A 14,874-nucleotide genomic window follows, 5' to 3' on the forward strand; every position below is an offset into this window, starting at 1 on the left:
CAGCAGACTCCGATCATACAGACGGTCTTTCTGTTCAAAGTCTCGAGGTGCATGCTGCGTTTGTCTTGTTACTTGCCCGGCACTGCATCATGTGCTCGCAGACCATCGGCAAAGCTGCGTGTGTTGTGTTACGATCATGATACGGAGACGGTGGTCGACATTGCAAGCTTGCAGCCTTTTCAAGAGGGTACAACTGTACAAGCCTGACGGAGATAAGCTGCACGGGGAGAGCGAAGAGGTGATTGAAATGGGATGTCAGAGAAGAGAAGGGAAGAGAAAAACGACGAGAATTCTCGTGACGACGAGAATGTATTCAAAAGAAGGCATAATTGACCTTTCTAATGCAAACAAGGACGAGTTCACGGAGGGTCATGTCAGACTTGCTTGTGAGGTTCAAACATGTTTAAGTTTCCTCACTTGTCAGTCTCTGATATGTACAAACGCTCGCAGTTCACACCCGCGTCGAGCTCAGACGATGTTGAGATCGACAGCAAGCAGGAGAACAATCATAGTTTGCAGTTGTTGGAGGACAGGATCGAGAACAGAGAGTGAGTTCAGCCCTGTGGTTGTGTGTGCAGGTTTGAAACATTCACAGTAGGTGTGTCCGGTGCGCTACTGTCGGTATTTTTCCTGGTACAAATTTCACCGACAGTTCGTTAAATTTCAGTACAACCGTTCTCAACGGTAAACGTACAGACAACAGTACCCTACCGCCGACAGTTCTTACTATTTGTCAAATCCAATACGGCCAGAATAACGTCACCGACAGTAGCGTACCGGACACACCTACTGGAGAGGCCAAACGCGAGACCCGATTTGCATGGAAAACATCTGGAAATGATTTCATGACGAAATTTTCATGTGAAAATTAATTATTGTTTTTAACGACTTATAATTATTTTCTAAAAGTCACACTGTGAACTGGGTGCGTGTCACAGGATCTCAAGATTCAATTGGTACAATTTCATCTCATTGAAAACGAACTATAATAATAATAATAACAAACCAATATCAGGAAAGATTTCGCTTTTGCGCTCGACCCAGCTGTTTTGTGTATGAACGCGGAGATGTCGTACAGTTCCAAGCTGTCCAGCTCTCTTGTGCTCTTCTTTCTCATCAAAAGCTCAGTGCAAGGTGATCGCATTTGTGGCAAGGACAAGATTCTCAACCAAGCGATGTGTACGAGCTGTTGCGACATGCAACATCTCCCCTGCTCGACAGACAAGCAGTACTCGACTTGTTGCGTTGACTCAAACTGTACGGCATCAACACGCAGCGGAGCCAGTTGTACAATTTCAAGCCCATGCTATTTTGCGATGCTCGACTACTGCTGCACACCATGCCCCCCGGGGAATTTTTCAACCGACACCGCTCAAGGATCAGGTTGTTTCCCTTGCTCGCAAGATCAGATAGTCACCGATACTGGTTGCATCCAACGGAATACCTCGAATAAAAAAGATCCGGCGCGTGAAAATCATCCCCAGAAGCCCTGGTTCATGAAGAGTGGCCTATCTTCTATCGCCTTCATCGTCATTCTCTCGCTCCATTTCTTTGTAGTCTTCATCACTGTCGTCTTGCAGAACTGCACTGTCGATCAACAAGATACCCGTTTTGTCGGCAAGTGCTTGCTCCCGGTGCTATGGTTCGTGTATGATATTTCGTTCATGAGCGCAAGGTTCAACTGGTTCTTGACATCCTCGGAAGCTAGGGAAATGATGACATACAGTGTCAATGGCAACCCTGACAATCTCATATGGCTGTCCAAAGATGACATTAAATACCAAACTTGTGCCCCCCCCAGCTCGCTCAGCTACATCGGGCAGAATGCAACTTTGTGCAAGTTTAGCGTGTTTGAATTCACGACCAATATTCTTGGGCAAGAGAGCAAATACGAGAACAACTCGTCCAAGTTTAGTGTTGGCCTAGGACTCATCATTTGGTCCTGCATTTCCATTTACATGATGATGAAGCAAGCGGACCTTGAGAGTGAGTGGAAAGAAGATGTTGAATGTGAGGAGGAGAAGGAGAAGGAGAAGGAGGAGGAGGAGGAGGAGGAGGAGGAGGAGGAGGAGGAGGAGGAGGAGGAGGAGGAGGCCCACAGCGCTAGTGATGTCGTCCCTGGAGTCAGTGCTACGGAGCAGCCAAGAGCAGTGACAGCGATTGCAGTCAGCAGCCCCTTCGAGACTAATCAGAAAGGATGCCACCAGACAAAGTGGGAATGGCTAAAGCGCAGAGCTCTCGGGGTTGTGATCTCATCGCTTCTGGCGAGCCAGCAGTCGCTTGTCTTGCTTCCTCTGACCTCGATGGAGATCACACCGCACTGCTATGAGCTACAGAGCGATCTCCCGGTCACCTCAAGGCAGGCAGCGTGCTGGCACAAGTGGTCTACCGCAGGGATACCTTACGGAGTTCCTGCTATCGCGGTTGGCTTCTTGCTCACCTTGATATGTTACCCGGACTCGGACAAGGAGGAGGCTGGTTGCTGCATATCCTTGATCACGGGGCTCCTGTTCTTGACCGGAGTTGTTTTGTTCCTCACCGGAGTCGGGCTCTTCTTGTTTTGGCTCTTTGGTGGCATCATCATCGGGGCTTGGTTTACCTACACCTCAACGAAGATTCTTCTTGACCTGGCTTTCACAAAGATCTTTGCTCCCGTCCTCATTCTTATTTCTAGTGACTTCGTCTTGCAATACGCCGTTGTACCGACTCGCTGCACATGGTTTCGAGTTCCTCGAGGGATCGTCAGTATGAAGATGAACCTCTTCCATGTCAAAGCTCGAGTGGACGGCCGGGTTTCCTCCGCCTTCCGAGAGCTGGCAAAGAGGTACCTGCCCTGCTGCTCGTGCGACTTCCAACCTCAGCAGCAAGGGAATGGCCCTTCCGAGTCCAGCCTTACGAACCAACCGTCTGATGAGGCGATCAGAAACGTCGTGGATACGATGGAGAAAGCCCTGGAAGTGCAAGACAAACGAAGCAAAAAATCGCGGCGCAGGGAGAACTTGCATCCTTATGACGTGTAGCCTTCACATTGAACGGTGTTTTCGGACATGTCACAGTGCTGAGTGCTTGCTATAAGCCTGAATTCATTCCTGAGATGTTAACTAAAGTATAGTATAACCCGACCGGCGGCGACCGGGCCCGAACCGGGCCACTCGCCTCCCCAGCCTCTCCCGGACTTCTATGAAGTGGAGCGCCTACTCGCTGATCGAACGCAGCGCGGACGCAAGGAGTATCTCGTTCGCTGGAAAGGTTTCTCCTCTGCTGATGACACATGGGAACCAGTGGAACATCTCGTTCGCACTCGAGCGCTTCGCAACTTGGTTCAACGCTACGACAGGGCCAAACAGCGTGAGCGACGTCCGGTACCTTCCTCTGCTCAGGGACGGCGTTCACGCCGCCTTTGACCGCTCTTTGACTTTGGTCTAGGTGCGAGTTTGCGGGAGCGTATCAGAGCAAAGAAAGCGAAGTTTTCTGAGTCCTGAGCACTCCAAGAAAGCGCAGAAAGAGCGTATCAGAGCTCATAGGATAGCGAGCCCAACACAGGAGCGGTCAACACTCGAAATGTGGACAGCACACAAGGATAGCCTCTACAACTATCCAGACGAAAGACAGTGATTCTCTAACGGCTACTTTGGTTCAGAAGTCGGACCCCTCCGGGACGGCTTCCCTATAGTATCAAGCACCGGTGGAGCTCTCCTTTCTGGTAGAAACAAGAACAGGAGCAGGGCATGGACCAAAGGGGCCATAGCGACGGCACGAGGCAGGAAGACTCGTGCAAGCGAGGACCACTACCCCTGGGACTTCCACAGGGCTATAAAAGGATCAAGATCTTCATCTCTAGGTGGTCTGTCTTCCCTCCCTCTGTGTACCACGCATTTCCCTGTGTTGGTGTGGTTGCTGCAATAAAGCTTGATAATACTGTCTAGCACCTTCTGTGTGATCCAGCGGAGGTTCTTTGAGCATTCGCTTGGCTAGTGTGCAACCCGTAAAGCTTCGGGGTGTAACATAAATTGCAGCCACGGCCACAGCGGCTCAACTTGAAGGCTTGGCAAGGCCCGGCAGCGCCCTGTCCTTAGTCGCGGCCACTGGCATCATCAAGTCGCGGCCCCGCGGTGAAACCGGGCGGGGCGGCCGCCATCGATGGCGGCATGAGTACCGTACAGTCACAGCGGGCCTTGCCGCCAGCCACCGGCATGACTGGCACTGCGCCGCCGCGTGTGCCGGACGGTGGGTGGCCCCGGCGGGCCGCGCCGGCGGCGGCGGGCCGCGGCGGCGGTGACTCACCCCGGTTCCTTCCTCGTCTCAGGCGGGCCCAGTGGAGTGGCGGCAGGGCGCGTCCATGCCAAGTGGAGCGAAGAAACTTCGGAGGCACAAGCAGTCGGAGGCACAAGCAGTCGAAGCTGAAGGCTGACACAAGCTAAGACTGAGTGAGCATACCAGCTAAGACTGAGTGAGCATACCAGCTAAGACTGAGTGAGCATACCAGCTAAGACTGAGTGAGCATACCAGCTAAGACTGAGTGAGCATACCAGCTAAGACTGAGTGAGCATACCAGCTAAGACTGAGTGAGCATACCAGCTAAGACTGAGTGAGCATACCAGCTAAGACTGAGTGAGCATGCCAGCTAAGACTGAGTGAGCATACCAGCTAAGACTGAGTGAGCATACCAGCTAAGACTGAGTGAGCATGCCAGCTAAGACTGAGTGAGCATACCAGCTAAGACTGAGTGAGCATACCAGCTAAGACTGAGTGAGCATACCAGCTAAGACTGAGTGAGCATGCCAGCTAAGACTGAGTGAGCATACCAGCTAAGACTGAGTGAGCATACCAGCTAAGACTGAGTGAGCATACCAGCTAAGACTGAGTGAGCATACCAGCTAAGACTGAGTGAGCATACCAGCTAAGACTGAGTGAGCATGCCAGCTAAGACTGAGTGAGCATACCAGCTAAGACTGAGTGAGCATACCAGCTAAGACTGAGTGAGCATACCAGCTAAGACTGAGTGAGCATATCAGTTTTAAGGCTGGTGAGTATGGCAGAAACGAAAGCTGAAAATTGCGTTGACTCCATGAAGACATCTCGAATATTGAAAACATACATGTCAGGGCGCTGGTTTTGAACCTCGTGGTGTGCACTGCCAGCCATGTCGAACAAAATGTAACGTGATCAAGATATGAAATATCATCGAGAGCTTGCAGAACTTGCTCGGGAGGGTAAACTCACATCCTTCGATGCTTCCATGGCAGACCTGCTCTGTGATTCGGACGAGCATGGTTGGCTGCAGGATGACCTGCAAGGCTGCAGCATTCGTGGGCCTGGGTTCTCTTTGGACGGCTCCAGCATAGTTCACTGGGAGGTGGCAGTTCGTGGTATTGGAGGCGAAGTCTACAGCGCGTGCCTGGTAGGAGGAAGCGATTCTCAAGGTCGCCCCGATCGACTGCAAGCCGCTGCGGAGTGTGAGAGTGAAGACCTGGTGAAGGCTCTGATCGATTGCTCTCTTGCCAGCAACGGCTTCGCACAGGAGTTCTCTTCCTCTTCGTCCTCCGCAGCCCGCGAATACGAGAGAAGTTTAGACCTGGACCTGGTAAGGGTTGTGCTGCCTTCCGCCTATCTCAAGCGTGACTTGCCGTTGTTAGATTGTGAATCATAGCTGTCCTGAGGCTTGTGACATCCTTGCAGACCTCCGCGACTTCTTGCACAAGATGCAAGCTTTGTCCTCTACCACGACAACTGCACATCATGATCTTTCTTCGCAGAATCAGACAACTGCCTCACCCGAGGGAAAGCAGACAGGAGCAGGAGATAAGCTTTCCAGAAGTCTTGTAGACGAGGAACGAGGTCTGGTTAAGGTGAACGAAGGCTTGCCAAAACTTCATCGAGTCAATGGCTCGTCGCGCTCAGCGCAAGGGAGTCGAACTCATGCAGGAACAGAATCATCCGATCAGAATGCAAACAGCATTCTATGCACATCCATCACATCGCTGACAGTATCATCAATCCAGGGGCTTCAAGGGGAGGAGATGCAGGACTACAAGAGTGAAAAGTTCGACATACTTGAGGAGGAAGTCCAGCTAGTTCTGAAAGACCTCACGCTCAAGTTGTTGGACATTGATCGGCTTATTTCTGTACGAGAGTTGGGAGAATTGATCCATGAAGATGAGAACAAAAGATTGCAGACTAGACGTGACATTCTTCGAGATTGTTCAATACTTGTGCTACTCGTACAACCAACTTGGTTGTCCACTCCTTTTGTTTCGCAGGTTTTTGATCTACTCTGTGTCAATCGAGCAGTTTTTATTGTCTCCTTATCCAAAGACCCCGTCGACAAGATAGATCTCGAGATAAACAATCAAAATCTACAAATTTTTGACAGCAGGGGCCCATCCATTGAACGGCTTGTCCATCTGATCAAAGCAAGAACTTCTCCAGGCCGTGAAGAACACGGAGCAGATATCGTCACCATAATTTACAGGTAGAGGCTTTATCTGGTTTTTTTCCTCACGACATTGGCAGTTGGAAGAACTCTTTGGATGCATACGAGCAAGGAAGCATACCCTCCTTGAATTCTTGTAGAAATTCTTTCGAAGATCCCCGTATGATTCAATACCAGCTTCAAAGATACTTTGATGGCATTAATGGCTTTCACTGTTGGATTGATATTGAACATGGCAGTGACTTGATGAGATTTGGGAGACTCTCGTCGCATTTGAGGGCTCAATACAAGTCAAAATGCGTTATCGTTGCTGCAAGTGACGATTTATTGGCTGATAGCGAAAATTTCCTCAGGGAATTCATGCTTGAGTCTGGTTTCCATCTTTCAATTCCCGTTGTCGTTGTTCAGCTTGGTGAACTCCAACCTGCAAACAAATCTCTGTATGATAGCGACTTACAAAGGCTGTTGCTTGCTCACAAGTCAATCCGATTCTCAGGTATTGAGGAAAAAGGGACATTCGAAATGCGTGTTCACCAATTGGCACGATTGGTAGAAAAAGAGATAAGGATGCAGTCTTGCATCGAGAATAGCGTGCCTTTGATTCCCCGACCTCTCATTGTTCATCACACTGGACAGAATTCAAGCAATGACGCCAGGAACTCTCACTTTGAAAGCTTCTCATTTCTGCGCAACGCAAGGATGAGAATTATGAACAGATTTCTGCGAGTGACAAAGGTCTGTCGTCATGGTGACATGCACCTTGTTCCAGGAGATCTTTGCGCGTTTGTTGGTTTTGAGCAGGAAGCTCTTGCAGTGGAAGCATACAACCCACCGTCATCCAGAGTCAGAGATCAGTTGCAGTTGATCAAGGGAGAACGGATCAAGCTCCTCCACAAAATTCCTCTGGAAGTCGAGGACGGATTATGGTATGAAGGACAAAATAAAAAAGGTAGAAAAGGACTGGTGCCTTCAAGTCATCTTCAAGTTTTGAGCGCTGGAAACAAGATCTGGGTGTGCGATTCTGTGCATCAGGTTGGATTGTTTGACCATGAGAACTTTGAGAACAGCTTCGATGAAAGCCATTTCAAATCGGAGATGAGTGCTGAAGATGCAAGCCGAGCTAGCAGTTTCAACGAGCTTGTGAACAAGTATGGTGAATTCTTCCAGTCGGTGTTGGCAAAAGCTTTGGACATTCAAGTTGTTGACTCAGCTGCCCATAAGGTGCTAATGTTGACACAAGAATGCAAGCTAGAAGACTTCCAGGAGCTGACGCGAGACATGGAGTCGACGACCGTCCTATCAAGGGATGAAAAGCAAGAAGCTTTGGACGAGGCAAGGAAGAGCTTGCTTTCATGGTATGAGAGAGTTATTCTTGAGACGATTGAAAGGATCAAGATGAAACGAACCACTATGGATTACGATATGAAGATGCTCAAGATTCTGGATGTGACATTGAAAGATGTTTTTCTCAAAGGAAAGAGGCACTTGATTCCTCTCTCTTCCTTCATCGAGAATGATCATTGTGTTTACAATCGGATCAGCCTCGTTGACTTGATTCAGCAAGTGCGCCAAGCTTTGCTGGTGGAATACCCAGTTGACCTGCAGAACGCTCGCGATGGCGAATTTCTGGATACAGAAGAAGACTGGCAGAGTCTGTTTGACAAGGTTGTGAGTGACTGGCATGGCGAGAATCAATTTAGCGGGACTCTCGTGCTCTACGTCATTCCCAAGCAGCAAAGGACTCATCACTTGATGGGCGTACCCCGACATGTCGACATGCATCACCATCATGATGAAGTTCAACTGATCTGCTCGACAGTGATTTTAGAACGCACTCTCCCAGGCACCGCGAGACGAGACATAGACTTGCAGCCGTTGAAAGATGTCATCGCGACATGTCAGAGCCATACAGTTGCTGTCTCAGGCATCAGAACCTCCATGGCATGGTCCCTCGTTCGACAGCTCCTCTGCAACATGTTTGGCTGCTGTGTGCTGTTGGAATACACCCCCTTTGACATTGCTGGAAACCTGGAGAAACAAGGAAAGGATGGACAGGGGAAGGGAAAAGTGCGGAAGCCACCCAAGAGCAGCAGGGGGCTAGCGAGCAAACACTCGTCAACCAAGACGATCCGGTCAGAAGCCGAGTGGAGAGAAGCGATCTCGCGGGTGGTGATAGACTCCAAGACTTACAACATCCTTGGCAGAAAGTTCTGCGTGGACTTGCTCCTTGATGCAGTACAGGACCTGAAGCCTCATACTAGTAGAACTTGCGCCTGCTGATGGTCAACTGTGAAGTACTATTCAGAAATAAAATTTCAACAGTTGACGTGTGGCTCGGCCAGACAATCTCACTGTCTACTCAAAGTTAAGAACGAGGACAATCAGGAGAGTCCGTCGAGCCTCCGGTCACCAGTACCTGCAATGCCGATCGGACGGCCGCGTGACTCACGGCCCGTGCTGGTACTAAGGCTGCGGGACAGGCTGCGGGGCCAGCTGCGGGCAGTGGCTGCCGGGGGCTGGCCGGGGGCAGGGCCCGGCCGGCCAGCAGGGCGGCCAAGGAGACTGCAGAGGGGATGCAGGAGGGGATGTGGGCCGGGCTTGGGCTGCTGCTGGGGCTGGGACAGGGCCCGGGGGCTGGGATGTCAGTGTGGGATGCTGGTGGGATGTGGGCCATCGATTGTATGGGGCTATCAGTGCTTTGACAGCTGTCGCATCACCAACTTGAAATGAGCGGCAGCGAAGACGAAGAGTATGAGACGGGAAGGTGAGAAGAGAGATGGAGCGATGTCGGTAGTGTGAGGCTTGTTCTGCTTGAGATGAGTGGTCGACGTCTGCCTCCCAAAATTTTCTCCCCTTCTGCTTTCAAACTTTCTCTTTTTTGGTTGTCATTTTCTCGATCCCGTGATGTCATGTTTTCAAACACAATTGATACTGTTCACTTCAGCGTTATGCTTCCAAATAAGATCGTCGCAGCAATTGATACTGAATGTCAATGATACAGGCCAGTGGTGATAGACAATGGCAGTGGAAGAATCAAAGCTGGTTTTGCTGATGATGAGGTACCTCACAACCTACTAGCTTCACTACAGGTTAATTTGCGCAACAGGCTCCTCGGTGTGTCTTTCCATCCGTTGTAGGACGTCCAAAGCAGAAGGGTGTCATGGTGGGAGCAGGACAACGGGACTGTTATGTTGGCGATGATGCGCAGGCAAAGAGAGGAATCCTGAAGCTGAATTACCCCATTCAGCACGGTAAAACATCTAGCGAACCTCATAGCAGATGCATCGCTTGACTCGTTTGCAGGAGTTGTGACCAACTGGGACGACATGGAGAAGATCTGGCATCACACTATTTTCAATGGTGACCGGCGAGCGTGTGAATGATTCATGTGCATGATTGACGTTCGTACAGAGCTTCGAGTTATACCGGAAGAACATCCTGTCCTATTGACGGAGGCTCCTCTGAATCCCAAAGCCAACAGAGAGAAGCTGTGTGAGATTTTCTTCGAAGTTTTCAACTGCCCTGTAAGCAGTAACTCCTCTGTCCTTCTGCTCATGATGACCTAACCGCAGGCCTTCTACGTCGCAGTGCAAGCAGTAATGTCTTTGTATTCCTCGGGAAGAACAACAGGAATAGTGCTGGATGCTGGTGACCAAGCTGTAGTTTTGATTCCTTCGCTTGACTGACGTCAACAACAGGTGATGGAGTTTCACATACTGTACCAATCTATGAAGGCTATGCTCTTCCTCATGCCATTCTCCGTCTGGATTTGGCTGGTCGTGATCTGACGGAATACATGTGCAAACTTTTGACGGAAAGGTGACCAATCATTCTTGAAACGCCTTGCTAGCAAATTCAATCCGTTTGAAGGGGATATTCTTTCTCGACATCTGCAGAGCAAGAGATTGCTCGCGATATCAAAGAAAAACTCTGTATGAAGATCTTGTACATTTGTAGTTCAAAATGTGTAACCCTCAGTAGGCTTTGTAGCGCTGGACTTTGATGAAGCCATGAAGAAAGCCGCTGAATCCAATGACCTGGAGAAATCTTACGAAATGCCAGATGGACAGGTAACACTCAACCAGAAGTTTCGACCAGCTGTTGAAACATGACAGGTCATCGCAATTGGGAATGAGCGATTCCGTTGCCCTGAAGCCCTTTTCAAACCCTCTCTCATCGGGCTGGAGAACCCAGGCGTCCATGAGATGACGTACAACAGGTTGTCTGTCTCACGAATTAGGCAATTCAACCTCACGCGTCCTCAGCATCATGAAGTGTGATGTCGATATCCGTAAGGTAGGTTCCGCTGACACCTGTTCTTTGCTGTATTTCAGCTGCTGACCGACACATTACTTAGGACCTGTATTCCAATATCATCATATCTGGAGGAACAACCATGTATGAAGGACTTCCAGAACGATTGCAGAAGGAGATCACTGCCCTTGCCCCACCTACAATGAAAATCAAAGTCATCGCGGGAGCGGAGGTGAATGCTTTCCATATTGCTCACAGGACACTAAAAGTCTCCCAGCGCCAGTTCTCTGTGTTCTGCGGTGCAGCTATCCTGGCCTCGCTTACCACGTAAGGCACTTCTCTTTAATTCTAGGATACGTAACGCGTGAAAAGTTTCCAAGATATGTGGATTTCGGTAGATGATTACAAGAACTTTGGTAAGACCATCGTTCATCGCAAGTGCTTTTAATAGACAAGGTAAGAAAGAGTGTCAGCCGAATGTTATAGCTGCGCTAATAAAAATTTGCAACTGAAGCAATTGACCTGCGAATTACCGAAAGCCTACATCATCGATGTTTGCTTGCTACACCACCACAAGCTAGACAAAAAGCCCAGTTCTATGCTGAATCACAAAAGTGACGCACACGTAGATCAATCTCCGTGTAAGTAAATTCACATAGGAAATCCTCCTGTTGAAAACCTGACCGACAAATGTCATAACGAAGCGAAACGAGGACGAGACTCACTCTTCTGGGTACTTGACCTTCACTGTTGTCAACCAATCACCTGCAGAGGTTGGCAGCAGACCCATCGAACCGAATCTGATGAAACACTTATTTTCCCTGCCAGTCATTCTAAAGTTCAAACCTGTTCGTAATATATAGCAGCACTCCAAGTTGGCACGCAATGAAAACGAGCTTGTGGATGAGCAAATCAACGCGCAATTCCTTCGCAGTCTCTTCAATAGCCTTGAAAGCTGCAGGCATGCTTTTATCGGAGTTAAGTCATAAGAGCATGAGTACCAGGTCCAATAGACATCAACCCACGAATGGGGCCCATCAGCTGGTAAAAAGTGAAGATTATGTTCATGATATGAACACCGGAGCCCATCATCCACATCATAAAGGCTGATCAAGCGTGAGTTGAAAAAATGTGAAAACAAACCTTTGAAACCCACACCTGTCATCATGAACTGCTTTCCTGGTTGCAAGGCGACGTCCCATGCTCGTTTCTCGATGAACTCTCGTTTCTTCTCAATCGTGATCACCTTTTTAACCTGTGCTGAGTCCTCACGGGGTTCTAATTGTCCTGTCGGCTCGATAGCTCCCGACACCGTAAGCGCGTTGCGCTCACTACGGGGGAGACCATCGACTCCGAAGACCCAACGACGACTTGGGAAATTCGGCGCCATGGAAGGTCTGAGGAACAAAGAAGTCAAAGCTTGTTGATTTGTCTATCAGTCAAAGATCAGTGTGAGAGAACGGGCACATCAACATATTGGCGCTAGCTGTTCAAGGACTCATTGCATCTCATCAGAACAAAACAGATCGAGGCTGCACAAGAGCAGATGAAAGTAAGGGGCATGAATCGCAGGAAGAGAATAAGCGAGAAGGCACAAGACAACATGAAGCAGTGCAGGGCAGCTTGTGCCCCCCCTCTCTCCTCACTGGCTGCTCTCTACTTCCCTCCTCCCTCCATCGCTTCTGTCCATTCTCGCACGCAGCCTTGCTACACGTTACATCATAGTTTCACTACTGTAACCGACCGGCAGGGAAGGACCGGGGCCCGGGCGCGGCCATTGGCTTTTTTTTTATTTAGGGGCCCAAGGTTGACTGAAAATATTTTTTCTAGAAGTTGACTGGAACGATTTGACACAACGACCGCCAGCACCAGGGAAAGGATAATGGAGGGAGCAACGCGGAGCGATGAGAGGAGCCTCGAAATCTGCATGGTTGACTGATCGCTGCCAATGACCTTAGGGCAGTGTCCCTTGAGTCTCGTGGTGAGAACTTGAAGCTTCAAGCCTGCTCGAAAACAAGGTTTGAACCGTCACGGTAGCGCTGACATCTTCAAAGCATCCTTCCAACTTGATCGTCAGTGGTCTCGAGCTTGGCGCAGGCCGTTCAAGAGAGGATACCATTCAATGTCCGAAGAGAAAGAGACTGGCAGTGGGTCCACTGAAGATCGGCCACGCCCCGCCACGCCGGATGGGTCTACACCGAACAAGTTCATACAAATATCAGATCGCTTGTTGTCAGCATTGATAAGATTTGTTCTTGCGGTCACTCGGTCCTTTTTGAGTTTGATTGGATGGCGAAAAAATCAAGAGGATCGGAACAAAGAAGCAACATGCAAGGCTGCTCAGTCCAAAACTCTTGACTCTGACCAAGAGGCAGGCCCAATTTTCGATCGGATGGCCCCAAGCACCAAATCAAACAGTTTGAGTGGCAGGGAAGAAGGTGTCTCAACAGCATCTACTCAAAGCGCTTGTGCCACAGGAAAAAAGAAATCCATATCAAACTTTGAGCTCAGGCGGCTAAACCTCCGCTGCAAGATCTTGGAAAACCCCAACGAAGCGTCAGTTTGTAGCTGCTGGCGGTGTGTGAAGCGCATGAAGTCTGAGCTCTTCTCTTCATTCGAGTTTGCTAAATCTCAGGGTCATATAGTTGTGACATCGGAGGGTCAATCTATGTTTCAGCAGGAGCGTAAGAAGCGTCACTCTCTAACTTGATGTCTAGCTGTGTGCTCTGCAAACAGCACCAGCTCGCGTGCTCCAAATGTCTCGTGTACAGTCCAAACTCTAAACAGTTCAAACGTCAGATCCAGAGCTCTTCCTGTCAACTTTGATCGAGTTCAAGTGCTAATCGGCTTTTCCCTGTGACTTGTTTTCTAGCCTGACTTCTAAATCTAGTAAACTCTTCCAGCAAGTGAAGGGGACGCCTGATTCAGACCTGTTTGAATTTACTTTCTAATGAGACATCGATCATCTCCTGCTTGTTATTGCCTTGTCGTTCTTGGATGGCACCGTTGATCTCAACCCTAACCTCATCTCCTTCTTTGCCACTGACGTCTCAACATCTTGAACGACTTTTCGGTTTGTTGTCTCTTTCATCTTCGAATCAGCCTTGATGCCTTGCCCAGACGTTGCGAGAGGTTTCAAAGGTTCTGACGTCAAGTGAGGTCGATAGCATTCGTAGACATGAGATTACCTTCCACTTGAAGCATAGACTCCATAGTGGGAACAAGATGCCGCATGTTCTGTACCTACACACCCACGCACGTCATGACCCTCTCATCTCCAGCAGTCGTTATTACCATTCTTTTGAGGTGTTCGGAGTTGAAGCCAAACTTCGACAGTGTCATCCAGACCTGAGCGAACTTGAGACCTCTGCAGCAAACATTTCTATGCACCTTTCCCAGCGACACTTTTTCCCACCAATGTTGGATACGTTGAATGACCTCTGGCAACAAAGCGGCCATCCGCACTCGGAGATCACGAGCGGCGGAAGACCCTTGGAGTATACCACTATGCGGGAAGTGAGCGCACAGAGAAAAGAAAGATACCTCCTACCGATAAGGAAACTTGCGGTTTAAAGCCTCCATCTCTCCTATTGATAAGAGGTGATTGCCGTCTCCCAGAACAAGAATTGACTCCAGATCGAAGGCTTTGCACTCAGTCATCAATCGGAAGGCAGAGATCATCAAGAAGTCTATGATCTCAGGATCTTTCTGGCTGAAGTCCATTCTGCTCTGGTCAGAGCGAGATCTGCCGAACCAGTCTGCAAGCGAGGGAGCTGATCTCCTATTGGTGTAATCATGAAAGATCAAGAAGTGAGTTCCTCCCTCCTGCGATGTCTGTACAATCACATAGTTCTTGCTGCCATCAGTGCCCAACCAGTGAGCAGAAAGGTTTTTCCTTCTAAGCTTCCCATCCAGAAGGATTCTTCTAGCTTTCATGCTGTTGAGTCCAAATACAGGTTTCAAGGCATCGATCATGGTTTGAATTAGCCCAAACGTCGGATCTGATTCGACTTCTTTGATCACTACTTGTTCCCAACTGTCCTGCAAGCCACATGTCAATATGCGTTGGAAACTTTAGAGAAAAATTACCGTTCCAGGCGACTCACAGAAATCAGCAAAGAAACAAACTCTTTCAGAAGGTGATTTTGGAGTGCAAGGCTGCAAATTCTTCAAGACTTGAGAGAATT

At 49.2% G+C, this 14,874-nt stretch overlaps 5 protein-coding genes across 5 annotated transcripts; 3 read left to right on the top strand and 2 right to left on the bottom strand.

Annotated features, from left to right (window-relative positions):
• Positions 1-3,180: 3,180 nt before the first annotated feature.
• GUITHDRAFT_120136 (hypothetical protein) lies at positions 3,181-3,475 on the top strand (the record flags this gene model as incomplete). The annotated part of the gene is made up of 2 exons (XM_005820608.1): positions 3,181-3,362; positions 3,427-3,475. 2 exons carry the CDS (start codon positions 3,181-3,183, stop codon positions 3,473-3,475), a joined length of 231 nt encoding a protein of 76 aa, XP_005820665.1.
• A 1,698-nt stretch (positions 3,476-5,173) lies between these two features.
• Positions 5,174-8,713, top strand: GUITHDRAFT_147751 (hypothetical protein; the record flags this gene model as incomplete). The annotated part of the gene is made up of 3 exons (XM_005820609.1): positions 5,174-5,584; positions 5,637-6,472; positions 6,514-8,713. The coding sequence occupies 3 exons, from the start codon at positions 5,174-5,176 to the stop codon at positions 8,711-8,713; spliced, it is 3,447 nt and encodes a 1,148-aa protein (XP_005820666.1).
• A 446-nt stretch (positions 8,714-9,159) lies between these two features.
• GUITHDRAFT_175443 (actin protein) lies at positions 9,160-11,135 on the top strand (the record flags this gene model as incomplete). The annotated part of the gene is made up of 14 exons (XM_005820614.1): positions 9,160-9,197; positions 9,435-9,492; positions 9,540-9,684; positions 9,737-9,793; positions 9,845-9,957; positions 10,006-10,081; positions 10,132-10,252; positions 10,304-10,365; positions 10,415-10,503; positions 10,549-10,652; positions 10,699-10,729; positions 10,791-10,919; positions 10,965-11,014; positions 11,060-11,135. 14 exons carry the CDS (start codon positions 9,160-9,162, stop codon positions 11,133-11,135), a joined length of 1,149 nt encoding a protein of 382 aa, XP_005820671.1.
• Positions 11,118-12,077, bottom strand: GUITHDRAFT_166405 (hypothetical protein; the record flags this gene model as incomplete). The annotated part of the gene is made up of 5 exons (XM_005820610.1): positions 11,118-11,366; positions 11,413-11,487; positions 11,534-11,642; positions 11,689-11,793; positions 11,831-12,077. 5 exons carry the CDS (start codon positions 12,075-12,077, stop codon positions 11,339-11,341), a joined length of 564 nt encoding a protein of 187 aa, XP_005820667.1. The 3' UTR covers positions 11,118-11,338.
• A 1,550-nt stretch (positions 12,078-13,627) lies between these two features.
• Positions 13,628-14,508, bottom strand: GUITHDRAFT_155971 (hypothetical protein). Its single transcript, XM_005820611.1, has 5 exons — positions 14,238-14,508; positions 14,078-14,192; positions 13,982-14,035; positions 13,876-13,930; positions 13,628-13,831 (listed from the first exon to the last, which is right to left on the bottom strand). Exons 1-5 carry the CDS (start codon positions 14,408-14,410, stop codon positions 13,650-13,652), a joined length of 579 nt encoding a protein of 192 aa, XP_005820668.1. The 5' UTR covers positions 14,411-14,508; the 3' UTR covers positions 13,628-13,649.
• Between the last annotated feature and the right edge of the window lie 366 nt (positions 14,509-14,874).

The sequence above is a fragment of the Guillardia theta genome (genome assembly GCF_000315625.1).
Source record: "Guillardia theta CCMP2712 unplaced genomic scaffold GUITHscaffold_171, whole genome shotgun sequence".
NCBI lineage: Eukaryota > Cryptophyceae > Pyrenomonadales > Geminigeraceae > Guillardia > Guillardia theta.

Coding starts and splice junctions, on each gene's coding strand:
- GUITHDRAFT_155971 (XM_005820611.1), bottom strand. CDS start 14,410: ATGGACTTCAGCCAGAAAGATCCTGAGATCATAGACTTCTTGATGATC. Junction 14,036..14,077: donor AAAAAGTGTCGCTGGGAAAG/GTGCATAGAAAT, acceptor AAGTTCGCTCAG/GTCTGGATGACACTGTCGAA. Junction 13,931..13,981: donor CCGAACACCTCAAAAGAATG/GTAATAACGACT, acceptor GTGGGTGTGTAG/GTACAGAACATGCGGCATCT.